At 37.4% G+C, this 25,423-nt stretch overlaps 1 protein-coding gene across 1 annotated transcript in view; it reads left to right on the plus strand.

Annotated features, from left to right (window-relative positions):
- The first annotated feature begins 243 nt into the window (after positions 1-243).
- LOC149216357 (kinetochore protein NUF2 homolog) overlaps positions 244-25,423 on the plus strand; it is a 114,809-nt gene continuing 89,629 nt past the window's right edge. Inside the window, exons 1-5 of the mRNA XM_089391193.1 lie at positions 244-566; positions 658-873; positions 961-1,051; positions 1,162-1,341; positions 22,191-22,280. Coding sequence (XP_089247319.1) covers positions 400-566; positions 658-873; positions 961-1,051; positions 1,162-1,341; positions 22,191-22,280 — 744 coding nt within the window. The 5' untranslated portion in view covers positions 244-399. The remainder of the gene's footprint in view (positions 567-657; positions 874-960; positions 1,052-1,161; positions 1,342-22,190; positions 22,281-25,423) is intronic.

A 25,423-nucleotide genomic window follows, 5' to 3' on the forward strand; every position in this document is an offset into this window, starting at 1 on the left:
AATAATTAATATCTTCAACATAAATTTATTATTATTCTTATTCAGACCTCAAATTTATTTACACATATTACTAATAAGCCCAAACACATTTTAAAATGAGATAGATTATCATAAATAAATAATTAGGCATACAAAAGGAATTTATCCCTCCAAATTTTTTTAAAAGTTAGAAATCAAAATGAACGAAGAGCTAAAAGGATATATAGTTAGGCTTCTTTTTTATTTACAACATGTTACAACATTACCTGACCTCGCGTTACCTCTGTCCACGATCGTGTAAGAGCGGGAAAGAAAGTCGTTTCCAGTTTAAAACTAGATTTTTCCATCCGAGGTTTGATTCGGAGTCGACGAAGAAGGGAACACAGAGGTTGCAATCTGTTCATTAGAGTGTTGTGCGAGATGGCTTCTTACTCATTTCCTATCCTGACCGTAAAAGACGTTGTCAGCGGTTTAACAGAGTTTGGATTCGGTCCCGTTACCCAAGACCAGCTTCTGAAATCAAGCCCTGATACCATCTCCCATATTTACCGTTGCTTCGCTCAATACATGACCCAGGCACAAGGCTGGTATGTATGCATCTGCCGATTTGGACTTGAATTCGCGAGAATGATAGCGCGCTTTAGGGGTTAGGGCTTATGTTTTCTTATATACGTGCAGGAACGAGACGGAGCTGCCTGTCTTCTGCGGTCTGGAGGTGCTGGAAAACGAGGAGCTGCATAGAGAATCTGTGGGCAATGTCAATTCTATTTCGAAAATTCAGAAGATAATGCAGGCTGCGGGAGCCCACGATTTCTCCTCGAAGGACATTTTCAGGCCCAATCCCCAACGGACCATCAAGTTCTTCAGCGCTCTCATCAATTTCTGCCGCTACAGGTGAGATGGACATCGTATGCTCCGAGACTCTCGTGCTATGTTTTTATATTGGCTTTAATGAGCTTTAGCATTTTTTCTCGTACCCAGGGAAGAGAAATTATTAGCGGTAAGCCAGTCAATAATGGAATGCGACGAGGAGCTTGAAAAGGAATTACTGATAGAAGAGAAGAAAACCGAGGTTTTTTTTCCCGCTCAAATTCTCATATGAAAAATAATCGGTTTGCTTCATAACTTTTTGTAAATTTAACTAGCTGACACTTGCATATTTATTCTATTTTCGGGTCTCAGCTGGAACGAGAATTAGCTGAGATTGAGGCAGAGAGACAATCAAAACAGCCTCTAATTCAGGCATTAGAGGCTGAAATTAAGGAGCTGCAGCAAAACATCTTGGCCCTGAATAAACAACAATCCGATTTGCAGGCTGAAGTGCGGAATCTCAAGGAGAAGATTAACGAGTATAATAATAAGGTAAGATCTTGGATTTTGGGGGCTCTTTTCCTTTTGCAGAATTAGAATTTCACTTGTGCGGAACTTGACAAACTTAGCTTAGATGTCGATGCCAGGCTCGTTTGACTTTGAAAAACTATTAAATCTATCATCCTTTGGTTGAATGCTGTCATCCAATGCTTATGAGCTTATGGATGGTGCCGCTGGCTGCTCTGTATGATTCTTTATGCTGGACTTGCACTGCTTGAAAGATCTCTCACTTATGTCAGGCAGCAATCAAGTAGATGTTGCTGCTTGCCTTGCAGTGCTTGGTGTGTGGAAAACATGATATGTCACACAGGTTGAATGCCTTAATACAAATGTTCACACACAGATCAAAGATCAGGACACCAGGATTTACACGGTTAAAACCTTTAAGGATGTAAATAGTCCATGACACCTGGGTAATTGATTAATGCATAAAAGAATTTACAAGAACATTTCTCAATTTGAACCACAACAAATGATCCTCCATTCTCTTTAAATAGAGATCACCAAATAATTGGGTGTTAAGCCATGGATGATTGAATTGTCAGATCACTCACTTATAAGACATGATTGTACACAAGTATTTTAAACAAATAGGTTAGGAAGACAAAAGCACATTGAAGAAACACACAAAAACCTCATTTTAACCCAACTACATTAAACCATGTTAAGCTTAACTTAGTTCCTTGTGTTGAAATATCTTAGCTTTCCTCTTTAAAAACCACATTGGATTGGATTGGAGAATTTACAAAAGTGACCAAAAGAGAAGGAATGAAGAATCAAAGCCTATCCTCCCTTAATGACAACTTCCTTTAAGAACTTGGCTTTTGCGAGGAGCATTTGTGAAAATGACAACAACTTGGCCATTTGTACAATACTAGAATACTTCAAGGGTGCACTCTTGTACAATCTTTCTAATGAATTGCATATGTAACTCAATATATTTGCTATGTTAGTGCTAGTTAGCTCCTTAGCATGTTGATTCTTGCACTAGAGAGTGGTTGGATGCTATTGTTGGAATTCAAACTCTTAAAGAATGCAAACAAAAGAACTTTTCAACTTTCATGAATTTTTGCTTGATATTTTGTTTCTCAAGAGAAAGGGTCTTTTGTTTAAGTGTCTTCTTTGCACCCTTGCTAATGGTTGTGATGGGTTTCTTGAATGTATTGGGCAGCGAGATGAACAAAAATGGAGGTTTCAAGGCAAGTACGTGTTAAAACAAAGGTTACCAAATAAATATTGGTACAAAGTGGTTTCCACTTTGGGTGAGGTGTAGTGACAAAAAGTTTAACTCTAGATTTGAAGGGAGATGGGGTTGGTTTTCAATTGTTTACGTGAAAGAGGCAAACAAGGGGACATGCATGCTTATGGTGGGAAATAGAAGTGCCTTTTTGTGTTTGCAGAACTTAAAGGCCAAGGAAATAATGCAAATGTCCTAACTTGATCATGTCAATTTTTTTTGTAAGGCTTGATTTTACATGGATTATAAGCTTGGTTTCATTACCAGTGAGCATAAGGTCATAACATAAAGTATCAGTACAAGATGACAGTCACGTACTTGCTTGTGTTGACACCTAATCTTTGGGATTAGGAAAATCCATGTAGATATTGTAAATAGCGAAATAGAGGAAATTGGAAGACGAAGAGACATTCGGAGATGAATCCCAATAGTCTCCTTCTCCTTGTATGTATTCATGTTCTCTCTTAATGCAAAATATAAATGGTTTGTGGAGTTACTCTCTTGGTTTGACATGGTATTAGATCCAAGCCCATTTTAGCTTCCTTCTGCATTGTAACTCCTGGTAATTTCATGCCATTTTTCTCTGCCCTTCTGCATTCTATTTTTTTTGCTCATTATCTGCGTTGGTCCATGGAGTAATTATGTTGTTCATTGTTTAATTCTTGGTTGTGCGTTGAATATTCTTGCTCCTTTGCATTGATTATGGTTGTGACCAGAGGCGTTTGGTGTGTGTGTTTGAATGGTGAATGTTGTACGTTGGTTGAATACTAACGAGGCCCACCTTTAGTTGATACATTGCACGCTATGACAAGGTTGCAGACAAGAATTCATTGCTTAGTTCTAGCTTCAAAGGCCTTGGTGGTACTGCTATGCGTTGGTATGCATTCTTTTTGAAAGCTGGTGTATATTGGTTGTTTGTGCTAAAATATGGTCAAAGCTCTGTGTTAAAATTCATTGAATGGCACGAGTGTTGGTTGGAACTTGGAATGTGTGGTAAAGATTATGTCTTGAACTTTACATTGAAGTAGCTATGTATTCTTTGTGCATTGAAAGGGTCGTTCCTTTTTGTGATGGTTGTTGCTCTTAATATGTGTGTTGTATATACTGGAGATTAACGCTGTATTGAAGACAAAGCAGTCAGTTTGTGTGTATGGCTCATTGATTCATTTGTGTGTTGCGTTGGAGCTGTATTGGTGTTAAATGTTGCTCTTCATTTGTGTGTTGAAAATTGTGATTAAAGCTGCTTGCTATTAAAGCTTTGCATCGAGTTGGAGAACCTTCATGTGCGTCGATTGAGGTATACATATGCTCTTTACATGTGTGTTGAGTTCCTTTTGAAGGCCGAATGGTATGTATGGTATATGTTGAATGGCATATGATACATGTCGAACCTTATATATGTTGAGACATATGTTGGTATCATATATGGTTCGTAAGTGATTCATATATATATATATATATATATATATATATATATATATGTATATGCAATGTTTAGTTTTGAGAAAAAAGGGTCATATAATATAATATATATTTGATGAGTAGAGGTTTATATGCTCACATTAAAGTATTGACTTTGTATAGTGAAGAGTGAAGTTGGTAGTGAAGTTTTTTAAATCAATTTTGTAAGAAGGCAGAAAGTAAGGCTACAATTATTTTGGAAATCAAAAGCACATAGTCCTTTTTGTGATGCATTCACTAATCTCCATTGTGGGAGTAGTTCTCTCTGGCAAAGAGAACTATCATGAGTGGTCCAGGAATATAAAACACACTATCATTTTCAATGAACTTTGGAAAGGAGTTTGTGAAGGAGAAGGAGACAATGCACTTGAAAAGCCCACTTTAGATAAGGAGCTTGCCATTTGGGAAAATAAGAACAACAAGGCCTATGCTTTGATTGCAGCGTTAGTAAATGAAGAGGTGAGTCGTCATATTTTGCCATTTTCAAATGCTTTTGAAGCTTTAAAGAAGTTAAAGGAATTATATGACTCACACTATGAGCTTGAAGTTGTTCAATTTTGAGTTAAAAAATGATGATCCTCTTGCTTTAGCATAAAAAATAAGATCCATTATGCATGACATAAAAACCACTGGAGTTGAAATAGATGTTCCTCTCAATGCTTATGTCAATGCACTATATCCCACTTATTCACATTGTCATGAATCATTGCAAGCAAGTGACAAACTTAAGGAGATTTCCTTTGACTCTCTTGAGAGGAAGTTTGTTGAAAGAGAGAAGGATTTTGGGAAGAAGGCAACTCCTTAGTGTTATGAATAAGCTGTGTCTTGCATAAAAAAGAGAAGACTCAAGGACATCATTCTTCTAGAGGAAGAGGTGGCCGAAGAGGAAGAGGATGGAAGATTTTTAGATGCAATGGGGACAAACATTTCCAAGGAGAAAACTCTGATCTTCATTGCATATGATGCAATAGAAATGGACATGATGCTTCCACATGTAAGCTGCCTTGGGACAAAATCGAGTAGGAAAGAAATGAAGAAAAAGGTAAAAAACTTGGTAAAGGGAAAGGAAAGGCACCCAAGTCTGCTCATTATGTTATTGCACATTGCAACATTGGAGTAACTGAATACTTATTCAATGCTTCACTTGCTTCATGGAAAGATGCTTGGTTGCTTGATTCAGGAGCAACTTGCCACATGACTTTCAAAAGAGATTTCTTTGAAGAATTCATTGACAATGTTGATGGAGTAGTCTACTTTGCAGATAAATAAAAGCTCAAGCCATCTGGAATTGGCACCATCAGGCTCAAATTGCCTGTTCTTCTAGACTTTCTGCATGATGTTCTATACCAACTGGAGTTGAGGAGAAACTTGTCTTTGGTTCACATTCGCCAACAAGGACACTCCATTCATATATTTGATGACAAGGTTGAGGTTAGAAAAACATCAAATCACTCACTTGTCATCACTGGGATAGAAGAAGAAAGACTACTGAAGCTGCAAGGAACCTCTGCTCGTGCACAACTTTTCATATAGTTCTCACTATGATGAAGGTACACTTCCATCAAGTCTTTTATGGCATGCTAGATTTGGACACTTGAACTATGACAACCTTTGTTTGTTGAAGAAAAATGGTGCTATTGGTTTGCCTACAATTCCTAGGAAACTTAAGAAATGTGATGCTTGTATCTTAGGAAAGCATAGAAAATAGTCTTTTCATGATTCTCATTTTTGAGCACATAGAAAATTTGAACTCATTCATTCTAATTTATGTGGCCCAATGCTTATACCTTCTGCAAATGGTAATAAATATATGATGACATTTATTGATGACTACACTAGAATGTGTTTCATGCATGGATTGAAAATGATGCACAATCTCATATTGGCTATTTTTGTACTGATAATGGAAAATAATATATTTCAAATGAATTTGAAAACTATCTTCGCCAGCATGGGATCAAACATCAAACATTCATGCTTTATAATCCCCAATAGAACGGAGTAGTTGAAAGAATGAATAGGACAATCTTAAATATGGTATGTTTAATGATGTTTTTGAAGAATGTTAAATTGATGTTTTGGGCTAATGCAATTTTACGTGCTGTGTATACAAGAATAGGTGTCCATCTCATGGTATCAAAATTAAGACTCCCAATGAAATGTGGTATGGCCACATTCCTTCAGCGAGACATCTAAGGGTTTTTGGTTCCACCTGTTATGCCTTGATACCTAAGGAACAAAGAAACAAACTTGGTGTGAGGAGTCACACATGTATCTTCTTGGGGCACTCAGACACCTCCAAAACATATTGTCTCTATGATGAAGTAAATAAGAAGTTTATGATACTAGAGATGTGATCTTTCTTGAATCTTCCAAGACTGATAATGTTGTTGAGCGACAACTTGATCGCTTGGATAATTTTAGGCATGCAAAGTCTTTTCAAGAATTTGATAATGAGATTCCACATCTTGATGGGGGGATCTCTATACTGGATCAATTTGTGGAATCTCCTTCTAAAGCATTCTCTCCCCTGCATGAAGCTCCAACCATTGATCAAGAAGACACTTTGGGTGATGTGATTGAGAGAATTGAGAGGCTAAATCTTGATTTAGCCCCATCTCAGTTAACTAACCAGCCTGGGCCATCTCAAAAAGGTCCTCCAAAATGGCTCACAAAGATGCTTCAAAGTGTTTGTCCTGATGAGGTTGGAAATACAAGAACAAGAAGCGCAACCAGACAGAATGGAGGTGATGTAGAAGATCTCGATTCACTTGTTGATATGGATGTTTCTTATGATTGTGAACTAAATTTGTCTATAGTATTCAAACCAACTTTCTTCAAAGAAGCTATTTCTCATGATGAATGGAAAGAAGCGATGCAAAAAGAATATGATGCTTTGATAAAGAATGACACTTGGAAGTTGGTTGATCCTCCGTTAGGAACCAAATCAATTGGCTGTAAGTGGGTCTTCAAAAACAAGTATAAAGCAAATGGCTCACTTAACAAGCATAAATCCAGGCTTGTGGCAAAAAGTTTTGCACAAAAGGAAGGGGTCGATTATGAGGAGACCTTTGCCCCATTCAGACACTCTATGCCTTGGTAGCTAAGATCGGTTGGAAAGTCCATTAAATGGATGTAAAAATTGCTTTCTTGAATGGAGATCTAAAAGATAATGTTTTTATGTCCCAACCAAAAAGATTTGTTGTGAAGGATTAGGAACACAAAGTATGCAAGCTTGTAAAATTCCTGTATGGCCTTAAGCAAGCACCACGAGTTTGGTATGAAAAATTGACGGAGCATCTTCTGAAACTCAATTTAAAACACTATGATCTTGATGATGCAACTCTCTTTGTCAAGAAAATTGGCAAAACGGTTGTGTATCTTGTGGTGTATGTAGATGATGATCTTTTGATGCTAGGAACAATGAGAATTACATTGAATCCATAAAGAAAGAACTAAGGAAAGGTTTTGAAATGACAAATTTGGGCTATGTTGACTACTATCTTGGTATTGAAGTAACCCAATATCCAAAGTTTATATTCCTCTCTCAGAATAAGTACATTGGAGATTTGTTGAACAAGTTTGGGATGTCTAAGTGCAATTCTTTGACTACTCCAATGGAACAAAACTTAAAGCTTACATCCACTAAAGGAAAATAATTTGATGCAACGAAGTATAAATAACTTGTAGGAAGTCTCAACTATCTGACTACTACCAGACCAGACATTTTATTTGCTGTTGGAATCCTATCTAGGTTTATGCAAAACCCTTGTGAGGGTCATTGGTTTGTCGCAAAAAGAGTTATAAAGTACTTGAAGGGAACTCAAGACTTTGGACTCAAGTATACACAGGTCGATGATTTCAACTTGATTGGATATTTTGATGGAGATAAAAAACTGGAGTATCTATTTCAGATTATGTAACGAGTTTTGCATCATGAGCTATCTCTTGGAGGTCACGCAAATAATCAATTCCAACAGATTCCACAACTGAGGCAGAATATGTGGAAACAATTGAAGCAACGAAGGAAATTGTGTGGCTCAAGAAAATTCTGGAGGATTTGCAGGAGAAACAAGTGCATTCAACTCCTCTTTTGATTGATAACACTTTTGCAATAAAGTTGGCCAAAAATCAAAGTTCCATGATCAAATGAAGCACATCAATACAAAGTATCATATGGTTCAACATCATGTTGAGGCCAAGACAATCCACCTATGACATTGTTCCACAAATGAGCAGATTGCAAACATCTTCACCAAAGCGCTTGGAAGAGAAAAGTTTGAAAGATTTATAATGATGCTTGGACTCACCAACATCCCTTGAGATTAAGGGGGGAATGTTGACACCTATTCTTTGGGATTAGGAAAATCCATGTAAATAGTGAAATAAAGGAAATTGGAAGCCGAAGAGACATTGGAAGATGAATCCCAATAACCTCTCTCTCCTTGTATATATTCATGTTCTCTCTTAATGCAAAATACAATTGATTCATGGAGTTACTCTCTTGGCCTGACAACTTGGTATAGATAATATCATTAAAAGTGTTATCTCAAAAAGTTGAAATCAAGAAGGATTTGGCCCATTTTCTCATACGAAACTTGAGGAGCTTGTTTGAGGCCATAGAGGAATTTCTTTGAGTGTTAGACAAGATTGGATTGGGGTCACTTTGAATAAAATCATGAGGTTGTTCAATATGTTAGTTTTTGTAGCATCAAAGGTGTTCTAGTCTCAAGACTTTGTGGAGAGGCTAAAACACATGAGTTCTCCAAAACCCAGAAATTGTTTATGGAAATTCTACCTAGAAGTGTCTTAATTACATTTTAACCAACTTTGTAATATTTTCTAAGTATAAACTTAGGAAATCTGGTTAATTAATCAGTATTAATTGAGAAAGGTGAGGATTATTTAAAAACTCACATAGATTGACTAGTAAATAATCTCAACCATTGATTAAGATTTAATCTTGGTCGTTGGAGTCCCATAGTGAGATTATAAGAAGTCGATGGGTAGATGGAGGAGGACACTAGTGACACTTGAGATCGGTTTCCTTGGGCAACTTGATTTCCAGAGAGCAACAATAATTGCTCGAAGAGTTTGAATCAAAAACGGGAAGTAGAAAGGGGCAAAGACAGTGAGTTCGAAGGACTTATTCCAGTTTCGGAGAGTCAGAAAGAGGAGGCCGAGATTTCGATCCAGCTGAAGAGGAAGACGTTTTCAGTTTTGGAGGTTGGGAAAGTTTTCCAAAGAGTCAAAGAAGCATTTTCCCAGTCAGTAGCATGCACGAGTCAGGACAACTCGATTGGAAGCTGATTTAGGTAGAGCGTTTGAGGGATTGCGCTAGGGTGATGCAGGGCTTGTGTAGAGTGGTTGGATGACTAGCTTTTTAGAGGTAGTCAAGTGTTAGAATTGCTCAGAGAGGGTAATTTCCCTCAAAAAATTCTTCCCGGTATTTCTCTTGGATAACTTTGCCAATTTGGCAACATTTATTGTACTCAAAATTTCTCACTGTTGCATGGTAATAAAACCCTTAACTGTTGCATCGATTTTCCCATGTTGGGCTTTTACAGGGACTTTTGTCCAAAAATTACGGTGTCATATTTTTGTGTGCTAGCTTTTCTCAGTTTCTAGTGCTTTTATTTTTTGCAATATTTTATTTATGAAGGTTGTAGTGTGATTACTTCGTTGTTGCTATAGCAATAAATTGCTTAATTAATTAATAGTTAAGAAGAATTAATTCCAGTTACTGTAATAGAATTTTTGGAACGAGTACAACTTGTTAGAAAATGTAACTATGTTCGGTCTTCAATAATGTACTTGAGTCATTATGTAATGTACTTGTCAAAAGAATAAATAAAATAATTTTTATTATTGTAACAATGACTTATTAAAGCATGGGTTTCATGCTTGGGTCATCATTATATTAGTCAAAGTCCCCATTGTGGACTCCTAGGATTAATATTGAGTTTATAGAGTCATTGTACATTCGAAGAGACCCTTCTTGGGCTTTCAAACCATGTAAAAAGGTTTTGTATCAAGTCAAATATGAATTATGTACCCTCCACATCATGTCGGCCTAAGGGAGATCAAGTCGGCCTAAGGAACCCCATTCGACCCACAAGAAGCCTATATATTGAAGGAGGTCGAAGTCATTTGAACCACTCACTCTCAAGCAAGTTTGATATCTCAAGAGGAGTTGGAGAAGTGCGAAGTCTATTGTCGGGAGGACGTAAAAAGTGCGAGTTTGGGGAAGTCTTTAGAGAAGAAGAAAATCTAACTTTTGGTGCCTTTCTCTCTCTGTTTTGTGGTCTGGGTTGGGAGTTTGAAGTCTTCTAAGATTTCGTTGTTGCCGGAAGCTGTTGTTTAGTCGAATTGTTGGAAGGGGTCGAAGATCTAGGAGGCTGACATGGTGTGGAGGGAAAGTTTGGTCTTGGTCTAGGGTAAAGAGTCTCAAAGAATACTATTGAAAGGAGGAATTATTTTGATTGGGGTTTCCCCTCGAGGGGTGTTTTGCCAGGGCATATGCCTATATCTTGTGTCTCTTGTTTTGTGATCTTCATACATGTATAATTGCTTGATGAAAGATAAGATAATATAGAATTAAAAGAAGTCAACACACTCACAAGTAATAATGAAGAAACGAGAATCAAACCTTAATATAATAACTTTGATTTTCCAACACAACCGCGCGAGTACAGAAAAGCCACGAGTGTAGCGCAGGCAAGAGAAGTCGTGACTTAGATTTTGCATATACTCAGTGATCTACACAGTTCGAGAGATTGAGTAGCAAGTCTTAGAGGGGTAGAGACAGTGATCTTGAGGAGGATTTCCAGTTCTAGAGAGGCAACAAGTGAGTGAATGAAGTATTCCATGACACGACTAGCCTAGATTAGTCATAAGGGTCACACCGATTTTTTTGATGTCATAGATTAGGGTTGCACGGGTTTTTCCAGAACAGTCGCGAATATCACGCATGTTTTCCTAGTACAACCACGCAGATTGTCAAAAGCAGGATCGACCTGCGCAAGGGTCGACTACCAATTTTTAGAGGTTGGGGTTTGCTTGTGGAGGGAGAGAACTTTCTCTCTAAATACTTTCTGTCATATTCTTATTGTTTGGATAGCCAACAGGGCTTCCAAAGATTGTACTTAGAATTCACTGTTGCATAATAAAATAAACCCTCAGTTGCTGCATTGGTTTTCCCACATTGGGTTTTTTCAGGGACTTTTGTCCAAAAACAACCATGTTAATTTTGAGTGTGTGTGCTAATATTTTTCGGTTCCTATTTTTGCTTCCGCAATATTTTGTTTGGTGAAGGAATTACAGTGTGATTAATTCGGTATTAATAAGAAAATTAATAAACTGTTAATCAATTAGGAGAATTAATTCCAGTTGTTGCATTTCAAGGGAATTTTCAGACCATATACATTTCTTCTTGTAAATCCCCATGCAAGGAGGTGGATTTAATGTCCATTTGATGGATCTCCCCTTGAATTTAGTAGACAATTGCAAGGATAAGGCAAATGGAATTCATTGGCAACTAGGTCAAAGGTTTGATTATAATCAATATCTTCTACTTGTGAAAACCTTTGGCAGTTAATTATGCCTTGCATATATCAGCACTACCATTTGTGGCATACTTAAGCTTGTAAACATATTTGCATTTATCAAGTTTTCTTCCTTTTGCAAGAGGGCCAAAATCACAAGTTTTGTTAGTTGTTAAGAAACAAATTTTTGATTCATTGTTGCATCCCATTTTGGGTGGCCAAAAGTTGTTTTAGATGTTGTTGGATCAAGAGTCTCCAGAAGTTGGAAGCAATAATGAAGAGGCTTGTTGGAATTGTAAACATGTTTGTCATTTATTAGAAAGATCATTGACTAGATAACCCATTGCATCCCTTCTTTTACAAACATGTCTAGGATGTTGTGGGGATGGTGCAACTTCATGTTCAATAGGCACATCAAGAGAAGGAGGTGGAGTAGGGGGAGTTTGGTTTTCATCCTTCTTGTCGTTGTCCGAAGAAGTAGAATGATTTAGAACATAAGTAGAAAGATAAGAGAATGTTGGAATAGAATAAGTAAAAGGAGATGACATACATGTTTGTAATAATTGAAGGGGATTTCTGCCTTAGGGTTTCGGGAGGCAGTAGTCTTCCCGCACATTTAGCAATTAAATTCAACACAACCTTTAACAGTGAATTCATTTCTTTCTAAATGATATGATAGCCTTCGTACATATCGTTCAACGATATCAATATTATATTTTTTTCAACAACTATATGACAAAAACCCAATATTAAAGCAAATATTACTAGTAAATATATTATTCGGCAGTTTCCAACAATGCCACAAATATTGGCCGAGAAACTTGTTCAACTATTCATCAATGATACGATTAAACCCAATAGAACCATGGACTGCAAAATTTCTAGATTATTTATCTATTCTACAAGACATAAATTCGCACCATATAATTCATAGTTAAACGTTAATATATTGCTATCCTAGCCGAAATTTGTTGATTTCAAATCTATTTCCTTGCCTTGTAATTATGAACTGTTCCTGCCATATGTTGTTTACTCTCTTTAGAAAATTTTCCACTGCCTTAAGGGATTGAATTCTGCTACAAGAATTTATGGATTGTATGCTTCAAGAGCTTGATTCTTAATCATTTCAACAATTACGAATTTGGTCCCTTCAAGTGCTGTTTGCTTTGTTACATGAAACTCCACAATTGCTTCAGAATGCTGAACCCGCTACAAGACTTCCAAAATGTTAGAGTCCACAAGTCAACTATTACGGAGGCCTCTGTCACAATGTTGTTCAACGTGTCAAATTACTTGAGAGCGTGAGTAATTTTACAAAAAACCCTATAGGGTTAGACCCTTTGCTGATCACAATAATATTATCTTCTCATAGAGCTCATTGTTTTGGAATTTTGTATCTCCCTAGAACACTGCAATTCGTATGACTTCAGACTATAATTTTAAGACCAGAATCTCCTGCGATATTCTTGTGCCAGAACAAAATTCGAGAACCAATAGAAAAACCCTCGTTGTCCTTTAGACGATGTTCCCAGGCAAAACAAGGAATTAAACCATTAGAGAATTCGTTGCCTCCATAGGATATTGTCTATGCCAGAACAAAGAGAAAAGATATAATGGTGTCAATTATGGTGGAACCTTTCATCATCGAAATTGACAAGAAGAAAGGGGTCTTAAAACCCTTAGAACTAAGCTTAGGAGAACAGATGAAATGATTCACAAATTGATGATCCAAAATGAATTCATCCCTCTCATATTTATAGATTTCCTAGAGGGGCCTCTTCTTTCAAAATGATTGAGTGATCTTTACTCCAAGCCCCAATTTTTGGGTTTCTTCTCCCAACTGCCCCAAAACTTCCCCAACAATGGGGATTTTGGGGTTTTTTTCCCCTTTATGGAGGACTATAGTCTACCGGGATTAATAGCCTACTTCATCCTATTTGTCCTCAATTTGTAGAGGACATCACAGTCCCCCTACTTGAAATTGCTTTCCCTCATGCAATTGCAAATTCGGGTGTTGCAGAATACGTTCCCTTTCCCATGTCGCGTCTTCCTTTGGAAAATTCTTCCACCTGATAAAGTATTCTTGAATTACTCTTCCTCTTAACTTCTTTTCTCGCACGTCCACTATCATCTTTGGAATTAATTCTAGTTGCTCTTCGTTGTCTAAGGGCGACAATTCGACAAATGTGGTGACTTGCTCCCCTACGACCTTCTTGAGGCACGCCACATGAAATACATGATGGATTTTGTTGTCTCTCGAAAGTTCTAACTCATATGTCACTTTCCCAACCTTCCAGAGGATTTTGTATGACCCATAGAACCTAGACTTTAACTTTTCAACGACACTCTTAAGGGTAGACTGTCGGTAGTGCTGCAACCTCAAGAAGACGAGGTCTCCTACCTCAAAGCTGCATTTTGTTCAATGTTGATTTGCGTACAATTTTTGTTGATTTTGAGCAACCTGCATGTTTTCCTTGAGTACTCCGAGGATGTCTTGACTTTCTTGTATCCAATCCTTAGCAATAGGCAACTTGTTGTCTCCAAAAACCTTGTTATTAAAGGATGATGCATCATACCCATATAGAGCCCTAAATGGCGACATCCCGATGGATATGTGGTAGGTGGTGTTGTAGAATGCTTTGTTGTTTTTCCATGACCTTGGTTTCTGGGATAGAATCTTAAATATATGACGTTACCAAACCAAGAATCACAATGATACTACTTTGCACAATAGAATATAAACAACAGTCAATCTACTAGTGCACAAAATATGGACAAATTTTTACATTTTTGAACCCAACTTCACTATCTTAATCAACATATAATACAACAGTCTAGGGCTCTCGTATTAGGGATAATGGTCCTCATACATCCACTAGTACAAGAATACAAAACTGGGGCTTGGTGTCGGTCCATCGACAACCAATCTACCCTCAACTAGATACTTTGACCATTTGGTTGATGCAGTCGACTCTCTCAGTTCCTCTCGGTTGTACCCTGTACTTGCTCGGTTCTTCGGCTCTTGATTTGTAGCTCTTGCCTCTATCAATGATCCAAGTCCATTTGACCACTGAACCTCGACTATCCAATCTGCTCACTAGTTGTGCCTTAGTCCATCAAGGGCACAACACATTGAGACTCTTGTCGAGTTGTTCACATTGCACAACTCTCAACTGCCCACTGTTGCTCCTCAGCTACTCAGGGACTTCAGCTCACTATGGTCTTCCTGCGTTGTTCCAATGAAGACCAACATAGGGCACAAACCACTGTAAGATGTCCATCTCCTACAATGAACACGGCTAGGAGGACTGCCCATCATCTGTTGTAGATGTTCTTCTCCACACACAAGTATAGGGTTGCACAAATTGCTCCTGGTTGATTAGATTCATGAACTTAACAACTGCCACTCTAGCAACCACCTAAGTCCATGAAGTTGGTGTACAACGAGCTCTAACTTGGACACTATCACGCTGTCCTCCAACATACCATAAATGCCCAATCCACTATCCACACTTGGTCCACTCTCACGTTGCCCTCCAATAGATCACGAGTGACCAATCCTTGTTGTAGCATCTGCTCTTGGTTAGGGCATTCAACCACCTAGGAAACCCTTCCTCTTGGTTGCTAACAAACTTCCAAACTATCCTGTCCTAGGACACCATCCATTAGCAACAATTCAACCTTAACACATCAATACAATACATACCTACCCCTTCTCTGCTTTTGCGTCACCTTGGTGTAGTTTGCGAAACGCTCATTCCTCACTCGTGCTGCTTGCCCTCGTGCATTCCAACATTTGCGCGTTCCTACACTTGTGCGTTCTTACACTCGCGCGTTCTTGCACTCGCACGTTCTTGCACTCTAGCTGCCTTTCTTGATGTGAAGACTATGAAATATGCTTCTTGGATGTGTTAAATGACTCTCCCCTAGCTTATATTTATACACAATACAAGGGCTCCATCAAATCACATGTGTGGGCTTGACAACTTGTCACAAGGTCTCTAAACGCCTAACCGACCTTGACCAAACCCACACATTAAATTCAAAAATTCATTTCTCTTCAACCACAACTCAGAATCCGATGATGTTCGATGCGTCGGATTCGTCTCAACAAGCACTATCATCCTCACCCACCACATTTCAAAATATCTCCATAGTTTTGTCCCCAACATTGATGGGTGCAAAACCCCAAGCTTGGGTTTCAAGCCCACAAGGCCATTTGTGGAGCTCCTTCCTCCAATTGATCCTCAAGGCTTGGAGTACCTCCCAAGCAACAAAAATCAACATGCTACCCAAGGTACAACCACTTGATCCATGCTTTCTGCCGCCCCGTCACATAATTGCGTAGGTACCCTCAATCCACTTATTCACTATTTTTGTCTGACCATCTGTTTGTGGCTGATAGCTAGCGCTAGGGGTTAATTCAGTCCGGCCAAAAGCACCCATAAACCTGCTGTTGCGATTGCTAACTATATTCTTTGGCAGTCCATGCAGTTTGAAGACTTCTCGGAAAAACAATTTTGGTACTTGTTTGGTTGAATAATCAGATGGGGTTGTAAAGAAATGCGCAAATTTGGTTAACTTGTCCATCATAGTGTAAATCAATCTTTATATTGTGCTTTGGGTAACCCTGTAATGAAGTCCATCAAGATGCTTTCCCATTTATGTTCGGGAATAGGTAGAGGTTGGAGAAGACTTGCAGGATGCGTATGCTTAACCTTATTTTGTTGGCATGTCATGCTTTCCTTGATGTATTTCATCACATCTTTCTTTAGACCTTTCTAAGAAAATAATTCCCAAATTTGTCGTTATGTCTTGAAAAAACCTTGATGTCCAGCTGATGGAATTGCATGTGTGATCTTCAAAATCTTCTCCTTGAGCGCAGACCCAGGAACCAAGTATATTTTGTACTTATAATAAATAACCATGTCAGCTAGCTTGTACCTGTCATCTTGGATGATTCGGTCGATAATTGCGTAGGCAAACTGGTTCTTAGTGTTGAGAAATGTAACTATGCTTGGTCTTCATAATAATAATAATTATATCTGTGTCATTGTATATTTATTGTAAAAGTGAAAAAGAAGAAAAAGAAGAATTCTTCATGCTTCTAGGGTTCATTGAGTCATTTGAATCTTTTTCTTATGTTGAAGACCCTTAAGGGCAAATTGTATCTAGAAAGGAATATTATTTTTGAGTTTAAAATGTAAAATTTGGACTCCCAAGACTAAGTGGGCCCTTCCAGTGTAGTTGTCCTAGAAGAGGCCCATTCAACCCTTGAAGAAGGTATAGCTAAGAAGAGAATTCGACCTATTTGGTATCCAATGCCAAGCAAGTTTGGTCTACACATAAATTAGAAGAAAAAGACAAGTTAATGTTAGAGGAAAGGAAAAAAAACCAAGCAAAGGAGAAAAGACTAAAATTTTGACCTAATTTGGCTCACAGGTGTGAGATTTTCTAGGGTTTTTGTTGCTGCTGCAGATCGAAATTGCAGGTTGAGGGTTGCAAGGTTGAAGTCATAGGTTGGGACCTTGAAAGTTGCAGAAGGAAAACTTGTTGACCTTCATTGACTTGGATAGACTTTGACTCCTTTAGAGGAGGATACTTTGGAGGGTTGACTTGGTGCTTGGTGGAAGTTCTTGGTCTTGTTTTAGGGTCTTGGATGTCTCAATTTTGACTTGATTCTAGGTGACTACTTGGATAGTTTGTGACCTAGGACTAGTCTTGTGTTTACTCTGTTTAGGGGGTACTTGACAATATTGCCAAAGGGTATTTGGCTAGTGGGTGACTAGATCCATTTGCAAAGGACATGTGATTAGTGGATAACTATATCCTTTGTGTGATGCTGATGTCGGATGCTTTCCACATGGTTCTAGGATAGAACATGAAGTGGATGGGTACATTAACATAGCAAACTCATTAAATCTTTTCTTTGGATAGAGAAATTGTTTAGCAAAGAGGACATCTGAGAAAGTCAAAGTTGAATACCTCCCTAGCTAAGAGGGAGTGCTGATTTTTTTGGTAACTACGGTTGGTAGTCAAATAAGCCTTTTAAAAGAAATGAAAATTATTAATTTTGAGCTCATATAGGCTCCAAAGAGATAGGTCAACCCCACCAGTTGAATGGGTGTGACCCTTGGTCAAAACCCACTTGATTTGACCACTATATATACACATTCGACCTCCTCCATTTGGCAGTCAATTGGGATCACATAACCATTTGTTCTATGTTCACAATTGCGAAGGAGAGAGAGGCGAAGGCAAAAATTTGACCAATGTTGACCACTCTTTGACCGAGCTTTTTTGAGGTTAGTTTGACTAAGTTTTTTTAGGCTTTGACCAAGTTGTGTGAGGTCAATTGACTGAAGTTTTTGAGGCATAGTTTGAACGAATTCTAGGGCAGTTGTTCGAAGCTTTTTGAGGCACTATTTGACTGAATTATGATGTAGTTGATCTAAGTTTTCTGAGGCGCAATTTGACTAAATTTTGAGTAAGTTGATTGAAGTTTTCTAAGGCACAATTTGATCAAATTTGAGGTTGTTGATCGAGTTCTAGGTAGAGTTTGATTGTGCAATTTCACTGAATCTTTGGGCAGTTTGACTAAGATTTTGGGCAGCAGCATGAGGCCAAAATTCAACCTATTTAACTCTTTGGCCAAATTTATGAGCAACTGCAAGAGGTCGAATTTAGGCCAATTTGACATGGTTTGAATAGTGCTAGTTTGTAGGTCTTGTTTGGCCAAATTTGACTTGGAAAAATCAAATTGTACTTTGTTGAATTGCACAATATCTCCTAGAAAAGATTGTTGGGTTTTATATTGAGTTTTGGTTTCCTGGGTGAAAATTTTTGGTGTCTATTGTGCATGCTCTTTCTGTTGTGATATTCACTGTTTCCGATGCATCTACGATTGAATTTTCTGAGTGTAATTGCTTAATGATGTTCTAAAAAGTACTAAAGTAAGATTGTATATCATTGGAAGTAATTATCGGTGGCAGAAAATTGGGCTTGTTTGTAGTTGCGTTAGAAAATCAACAAACCCTAGGGCCCTATTTTCATCCTTTTACTTAAATTTTTAACATTACCATGAAATGACTTAGGATGTTTGAGAGTGGTTCCGACCTCATCACACAAAATCCAACAGACTTAATAGTTGTTCAGGATTGGAAGCAGTGCAACGTTTCCATTGTATTTTGTCACGTAAGAGGGCATGGAATTAGTATTTAATCAAGAGCACCAAGCCCTCTATGTACCTTATATTGACTCTTTGCCTCGTCACTCTTTCCTATTTTTGAGTTATAGTTATATCAATTTACTATTCCAGTGTTCAGATTTCAGTATCTACTATAGTCTATTTTGCTTAGTAGTAGTACTAATTAGATTCTAGAATGATGAATGATGAATTTTAAAATTAAATCAATTTAGAATCTAGAATGATGAATTCGATTTTTATATCAATGTAGATTCTAGAATGGTGAATAATGAATGATGAATATGTATCAATGTATTTTGTTGTTGAATCTCATGGTCTATGGATGAATGATTTATGTATCAGTAAGAATGATGAGTATGGATCAGTGTATTTCATTATTTAATTCAATAATGTATGAATTAATGTATTTATGCTTTCACTATTGAATATGAATTTGATTATAGCCCATGAGGCTTTGGATTGACGGTGAATGGGTGCACTGTTAAGGCACTCTTTGCGATAGGTCATTGGTTCAAATCCCCCGTGAGTGCTTACCTACCAAAAAAAATGAATATGAATTTGATTATATATCTATATATATATATATTAAAAAAGAAAAAGAATTATATACCCCAATTCCTCCTCCCTAAAATTTAAGGGTACTCCCACACATCCCCATTGTGCATATCCCCACACCGGCGTCCCCTTGTCCTGAAGTCTTGGTGGAATATTGTCTTTTACAATTGTTGAACACTTCTTTTGTAGAAAGGTGTTTAGCAACTAGCTCAGTTTATTGTTTTGAACCTTACGATCCTCATATTTTGGTGTGTAGATGGCCTATTTTGTAAACATAACTATTTGATCATGTTATTGTTGGCAATTGTTAGATGACCTATTTCATTCCATAACCTATAACATATATATTAGATGCTTAGTTGTTGAAGACTTCTTTGGTCATGTTATTGTTGATAATTTCTAGATGGCTTATTCCATTCCATAGCCTATAACATATATATTAGATGCTCCGCTCTGGAGGATTTTTTGAAATGACATTGTTGATGCTTCCACTCTCAAAAAGGCACCTGCTCGGTGCAACCTTGATCCAACTAGAAGTGAATAAATCTCTTTACTTGCTACCCCTCTTGAACCTTTTCTGTGATGGGTTTTGAAAAGAGGTATTCGATTGTTACTTGATTCAACGTCCAAAATTCATACACATAGTTAGCTTTCTGTTTTTCATCTTGGTCACCACAATTGATGACATCCATTCACTTTTGCTTATTGAATAAATTCTGTTGAAATCTAACAACTTTTGCATTTCTTGCTATGTCTTCTCCTTGTATTTTGGGCCTATTCCATATGCAAGCCTCTTCTTTAAGGGTTTTTTTGTTTTGTTGCGGTTTGGTTCCCAACTCCTTGAACTTCTTGGGAATGCCTTCTCAGTCATGGTAGCTATATTTGAAGACATCGACAAAGTCATTGGATATGGCAATTGCTTCAGCTATTGTTTTGCTTTCCAAAAAATCGGCTATCTCCAAATGTTTGTGTTCTTTTCCTTCTTTTGCTATGTTGATTTTCTCTTGTACCTTCTATCGATTGTTGATCCATTGGTTCTTGGATTTTCTTATCATGGGTTTGCTCTTTTTGGTAGCTATCAAGAATGGTTTCCTCCTTATTAGGAGTGGACACCTTAAAAACCATTTTGTCGTTGGTTATGAATGTATGTTCCTTGGAAACTGATGCATTTTTTTTCTCCCAATATTTGTGCCAAAGTTATATTTTCATTGTTGCTTAAGTTGCAGGGAACTACATCCATAATGTGTTCCATTCTCATGTTTTCCTTTGCTTTTGTTGGTGGGGATACCATTTGTAGGCAAAACCATGGACAATTCCTGGGAAAATATGAATCGCAGTTTCTTTTGGTGGCCTAAATTGCTTCATCCACTCTTGTTTGTTCCAGCTTAATCAGGGCAGGTGATGAAGACTCATTGCCTCATGGTAGTCACATTGTTTTCGACTTTAATCTTTTGGCACTGACATAGGAGTATTGCGTAAAGTTTGCCACATGTAATTTTAGGCTCTGGAATAAAGTGAGCTGTTCACTATTGAAACATTTTTATGCCTAATGCCATTGAGAACTCTTGCACCTTTTAGTCATCACAAGTAAATTTCATTCTTTTCTTGAATCTTTCAATGTGTTTTATTAGGTCTTGCCCTTCTTCATATTCAGTAATCAGGCTTGTGCTTATCCTTTAACTTTGAACAAGCTTTTCACATAGCCATTGTAAACATCACGGTTCTCATGTGCTCACTCTTGTAACACTCTGTTTGAGTCTTCTCTCGATGAAACATCCTCGTGCAAAACACACTTGTTGTTGAACTTTGGATCTACATCGTTTCAAGTTGCTGCATACAAATGGTCCCTATTTTATTGATGTCGTGGTTTATTGTATTCGTCAATTGTGTTGGCCTTGGGCTCCAGTACTAGTTTACTTTTATTCAGTGGGGTTGGGAGTTGGTGTAGTGCAAATTGAGATGGCTAATAGTAAAGTGATTAATGCAAACTTGAGAAACATAACTGTTGACCAACCTAACCCTGATAGTTGGGCATTCTCTTCATTTTCCCCAAGCCCTATCCATCCATCCCGACCTCACCAAGTCACCTAAAATATCAAATGTACTAAATCTATATAAAAGTAATTTCAGGCAATATTGATAGGTAAGCTATTCTGGCAATTGTTTGCCTCATGTTTCTACTAGTTTGAATGTGCCAATGTGCATGCACAGATATTCAACTCTATTAATTAGTTTTCTTAGCAAGCATAATTATAAAAATGACTCACAAGTAATTTTTTTTCTCAATAAGATAGTGAATATAATCAAAAAGATGTTTCAAGAGCGATGGATTGGAAGTGACAATCTGATTTATATACTGCAATGCGGCTTTCTATTGGCAATTACTTTACCATTCTAAACTCTAATTGCAAGAGTTACCTAGTGTTAGATTAGATGTTTCTTTGAAAGTGCTTTCATCGTGCTTTACGTAACTATTATGTTGGATTTGAGCTTAGAGCAGAAGCATTTGTTCTACTCATTTACGCATCATTTCAGTTCCAGACACATTATTTCAATTCCATTCTAATTCAACTGTTTTGTTGGCTTTCTGCCATATATCAATTCATTTTTCTGCTGAGTTATGGTGAGTGCATTTCCCAGCAAGTTGATTTACCCCTAGGCACTTGTTTATACTTGCTGAAATATAAAAGTTGTGATTTCAAATGGCAAGTTGGCACTTCTTGCTGCTTAGTATGGTGCATGAATCCCTTTTTAAATAAAATGTCAACAAGGGAATTTCATTTGGTTTCAAATGCCATCATTGTGAGAAGTCAATGACACCTTTCTTTGGTTGCAGATTTCAAATGCAGATTTCTTGCTTCTACAAAAGACCCAAGAAGGTTCTCAACTGCGTTCTCAAGTCGTCCAATCTCCAGACAGGCTTCAGGTTTATCCTTTTGTTGAAATTTGAAAGTTGAACTTGATTTTGTTATTAGTTATTGGTTTGAAATATTCCAGAAGAAATCTTGATAGAAATGGCATGCTAAGTAAATCCTACAAATAATTTATAACTAATGTCTGCATGAATCTGATATGATATGCTTTAATTACTGTATGAAGCCTTGAAGTTTGATGGAATGAATGTGGAGTGCTTATTGAATGATACAATATCAATACTATTTATAAGTTAATTCCAGTCAACTAGATATGCAGGCCACTTATCACAAAGAAATGTTAACTTGATATATTTATTGGACAACATTTTGCATAAAATTTTGTAATTTGTTATTACTACTTTTTGTTGTTTCTTCATATACCCACATGATAATATATTGTAAAGTATGGCTGGGGTCTTTGTTGAACTCAAGATCATTGTTAGGGCCTTGTTCCTTTGTTGGAAAATCTTTGAAGAGTTTGTGACAGTCCCTTGGGCCTGTTCGTTATGCTGGATAGAGTTTACATTTTTTTGAGTAAAATTCAATGAAAGCTGTGTCCAGTAGATGTTATCTTGATATATCTAGTAATTATGTTGTAGCTTTGTTGGTTTTCAAGTTCTATTGATTCCCAAATATGTGAGTTTTTTGTTATAGTAAAAGGGCTTTCTTATGAACAAATATCACATGTAGACAAATTTTTAAGAGATTGCCTTCTACATGAAGCAATTTTTGGAGTGGATAGATGGCCTTATTGTTCAGATTCCCTCCATGCTTCGACATTGGATGTATGCTCTCCGAATCCCCCTTGGGTAGTTTTGGGTTGGTTCACATCATCTTTGGTTTGAAATTGGCCACCACATCACTTGAGGGGATAGGACTTACCAAATTTACCATCTTCATGAGATTAAGACAAAGGAGCACTTCCTTGAAGTGCACCATCCATTACATGTTTAATGGGTCCTTTTGTTTTCTTTTCAAGGAGCCCTCCTCACTCTGTCTAGGTTCTTCCTACTTCCTTGACCAGAGATGTGCGACCTTGTACATGAGGGATGCCCATGGATTCATATATCACTTAGTACCCCCTTTTTAGTCCCTTCCAGATCTGGTTTCATTGATTACAAATTTTCTTTTGGTGCTTCTAGTAGATAGAGGCACCAAGAAGCAGACAAACAAGAAAACTACATGAGACATCAAATCTGTGATATTTTCGGAGGTTACTGGTGCTTAACTAGCTAGACCCTTGTGGTCATGTCACCTCTGAGATAACTGGAACTCAATTGGTAGGTGGGGCATTTTAATTTAATCTTAACTGTAAACTTTTGTGTTGAGAGAGGGCATTGGCTGTAGAGTTTAGGACAGAGGGCATTGGGAATGGTTGATTTCCATCCAAGTGAGACGACTTGCATCATAGGGTTGATAGTTCGTGGCCTTTGGTTATCCACCACACTTGCATGTATCTCACTATGCTTTCACTTATCCATTTGGTTAGGACTAAGGTTTTGGTTTCTTCTTAGCATTGGATAGATTTGTATATCATGTTTTCCAAGAGTTACTTTAGTGCTCCTACTTTGTATCCTCACATATGTACTTAGCAGTGCCATTGACCTATTTTTGGTCACTTATTGGACATTAATAATCTTGTATTATCTTATTAGCACCTGAAGAGACATCAAGACGAATGTTTTTAAACCTGGCTGGCTCGGAACCGACTCGGCCGAGTTGGTTCGAGTCGGTCAAAAAAAGTTTGACCCAACCATTGAACTGGTTCAGTCGACCGGGTTAATACTGAGCCAGTCGAGTTGTGTAACAACTTGGTCGACTCGGTATTAACCCGACCGGCTCGGCCGAGTCCGTATCAACCCGGCCGGGTTACATACAGCGGCCAGTGAACCCAAAAAAACGGCTTTTTATTTTATTTTATTTTTGGGGACTCCCTGGGCTTCCCTGTCTGACTTTGATCCCTAGTATTGATATGCTATTCATGGTAATGTTAAATTCTTAAAGTAAAAGTGACATTCTCCTTAATCTTCATTTTCATCCTTTTACTTAAATTTTTAACATTACCATGAAGTGATTCAGGATGTTTGAGAGTGGTTCCGACCTCAATGGATTTCATATGGAGAAAGTAGAATTTTAGATTTCATTCAAAATCCAGCAGACTTTCAGGATTGGGGGATTGTAATGTTTCCATTGAATTTTGTCATGTATTAGGGTATGGAACTTGTATTTAATCAAGAGCACCAACCCTTCTATGTACCTTGATGTTAGTGACATTGGTTGTCGAACTCCTTTGGGATTCGCTCCCAAACCAGGAGCTTCTGAAAATGTTGCTCATGCTCCCGTTTTTGCTCCCGCTCCCCGCTTTCGCTCTCGCTCCCCGCTTTTGCTCCTGCTCCCAAGTAACATTGAGCCAGATGATGTTGGCAACTCTAGCAGTAGCCAGTAGTACTGGTCACATACTTTTGTTGTAGAGGCCATTTCTAGCCTCCTTGGTTATGTGTTTTTGTTTGATCTCTATATCATCATTGTGTATGTATTGGACAATGCACTGGGTGCCATTTTCATATAATGGATATATTCATGAGCCTATTTTGATCATATGTTGTCTTCTATGATCTATCTATATTCTAATGCTGTGTTTGGAAACATGAATGAAAATCTTTAAAATTATGTGTTTTTATAAAAAATAAATATTTAATGTTTTTTTACAACGACCGAGTCATTGAAATCGAGCCGGCCGAGTCGGAGTCAGGGTCGGAGTTTTAAAACATTGATCAAGACATGAAGGGGAGATTTGAAGAGCGTTGTTTTTTGTAATGCTTAAAATAATTTTACTTGATAAAACTGTCACATGGCTTTCCACCTTTAGAACATTTGCTCTTTTTATCTTATTGTCAATATTCATGGGTTTAAATGCTGATCTATAGCCTAGCATATTGCCTCACCATACCTTCATCATTTCCTAGTGTTTTAACATTCCATTTTTGTTCCTTTCCATTGTGAAACTCTCATTATTCACTCCGTTTTATAATATATTATTTTGAGTGTAATGAAATTGTTTTTACAAAATTATATGATCCTTCTAATAATTCTCATCAATTAGATTTAGCCAGCTATAGAATTTCATCAATTAAGGCCTTAGAATTAATTGTTT

The sequence above is a fragment of the Pinus tabuliformis genome, chromosome 1_1 (assembly GCF_031772625.1).
Source record: "Pinus tabuliformis cultivar Carrire ecotype Pingquan chromosome 1_1, CPIR1, whole genome shotgun sequence".
Taxonomy (NCBI): Eukaryota; Viridiplantae; Streptophyta; class Pinopsida; order Pinales; family Pinaceae; genus Pinus; species Pinus tabuliformis.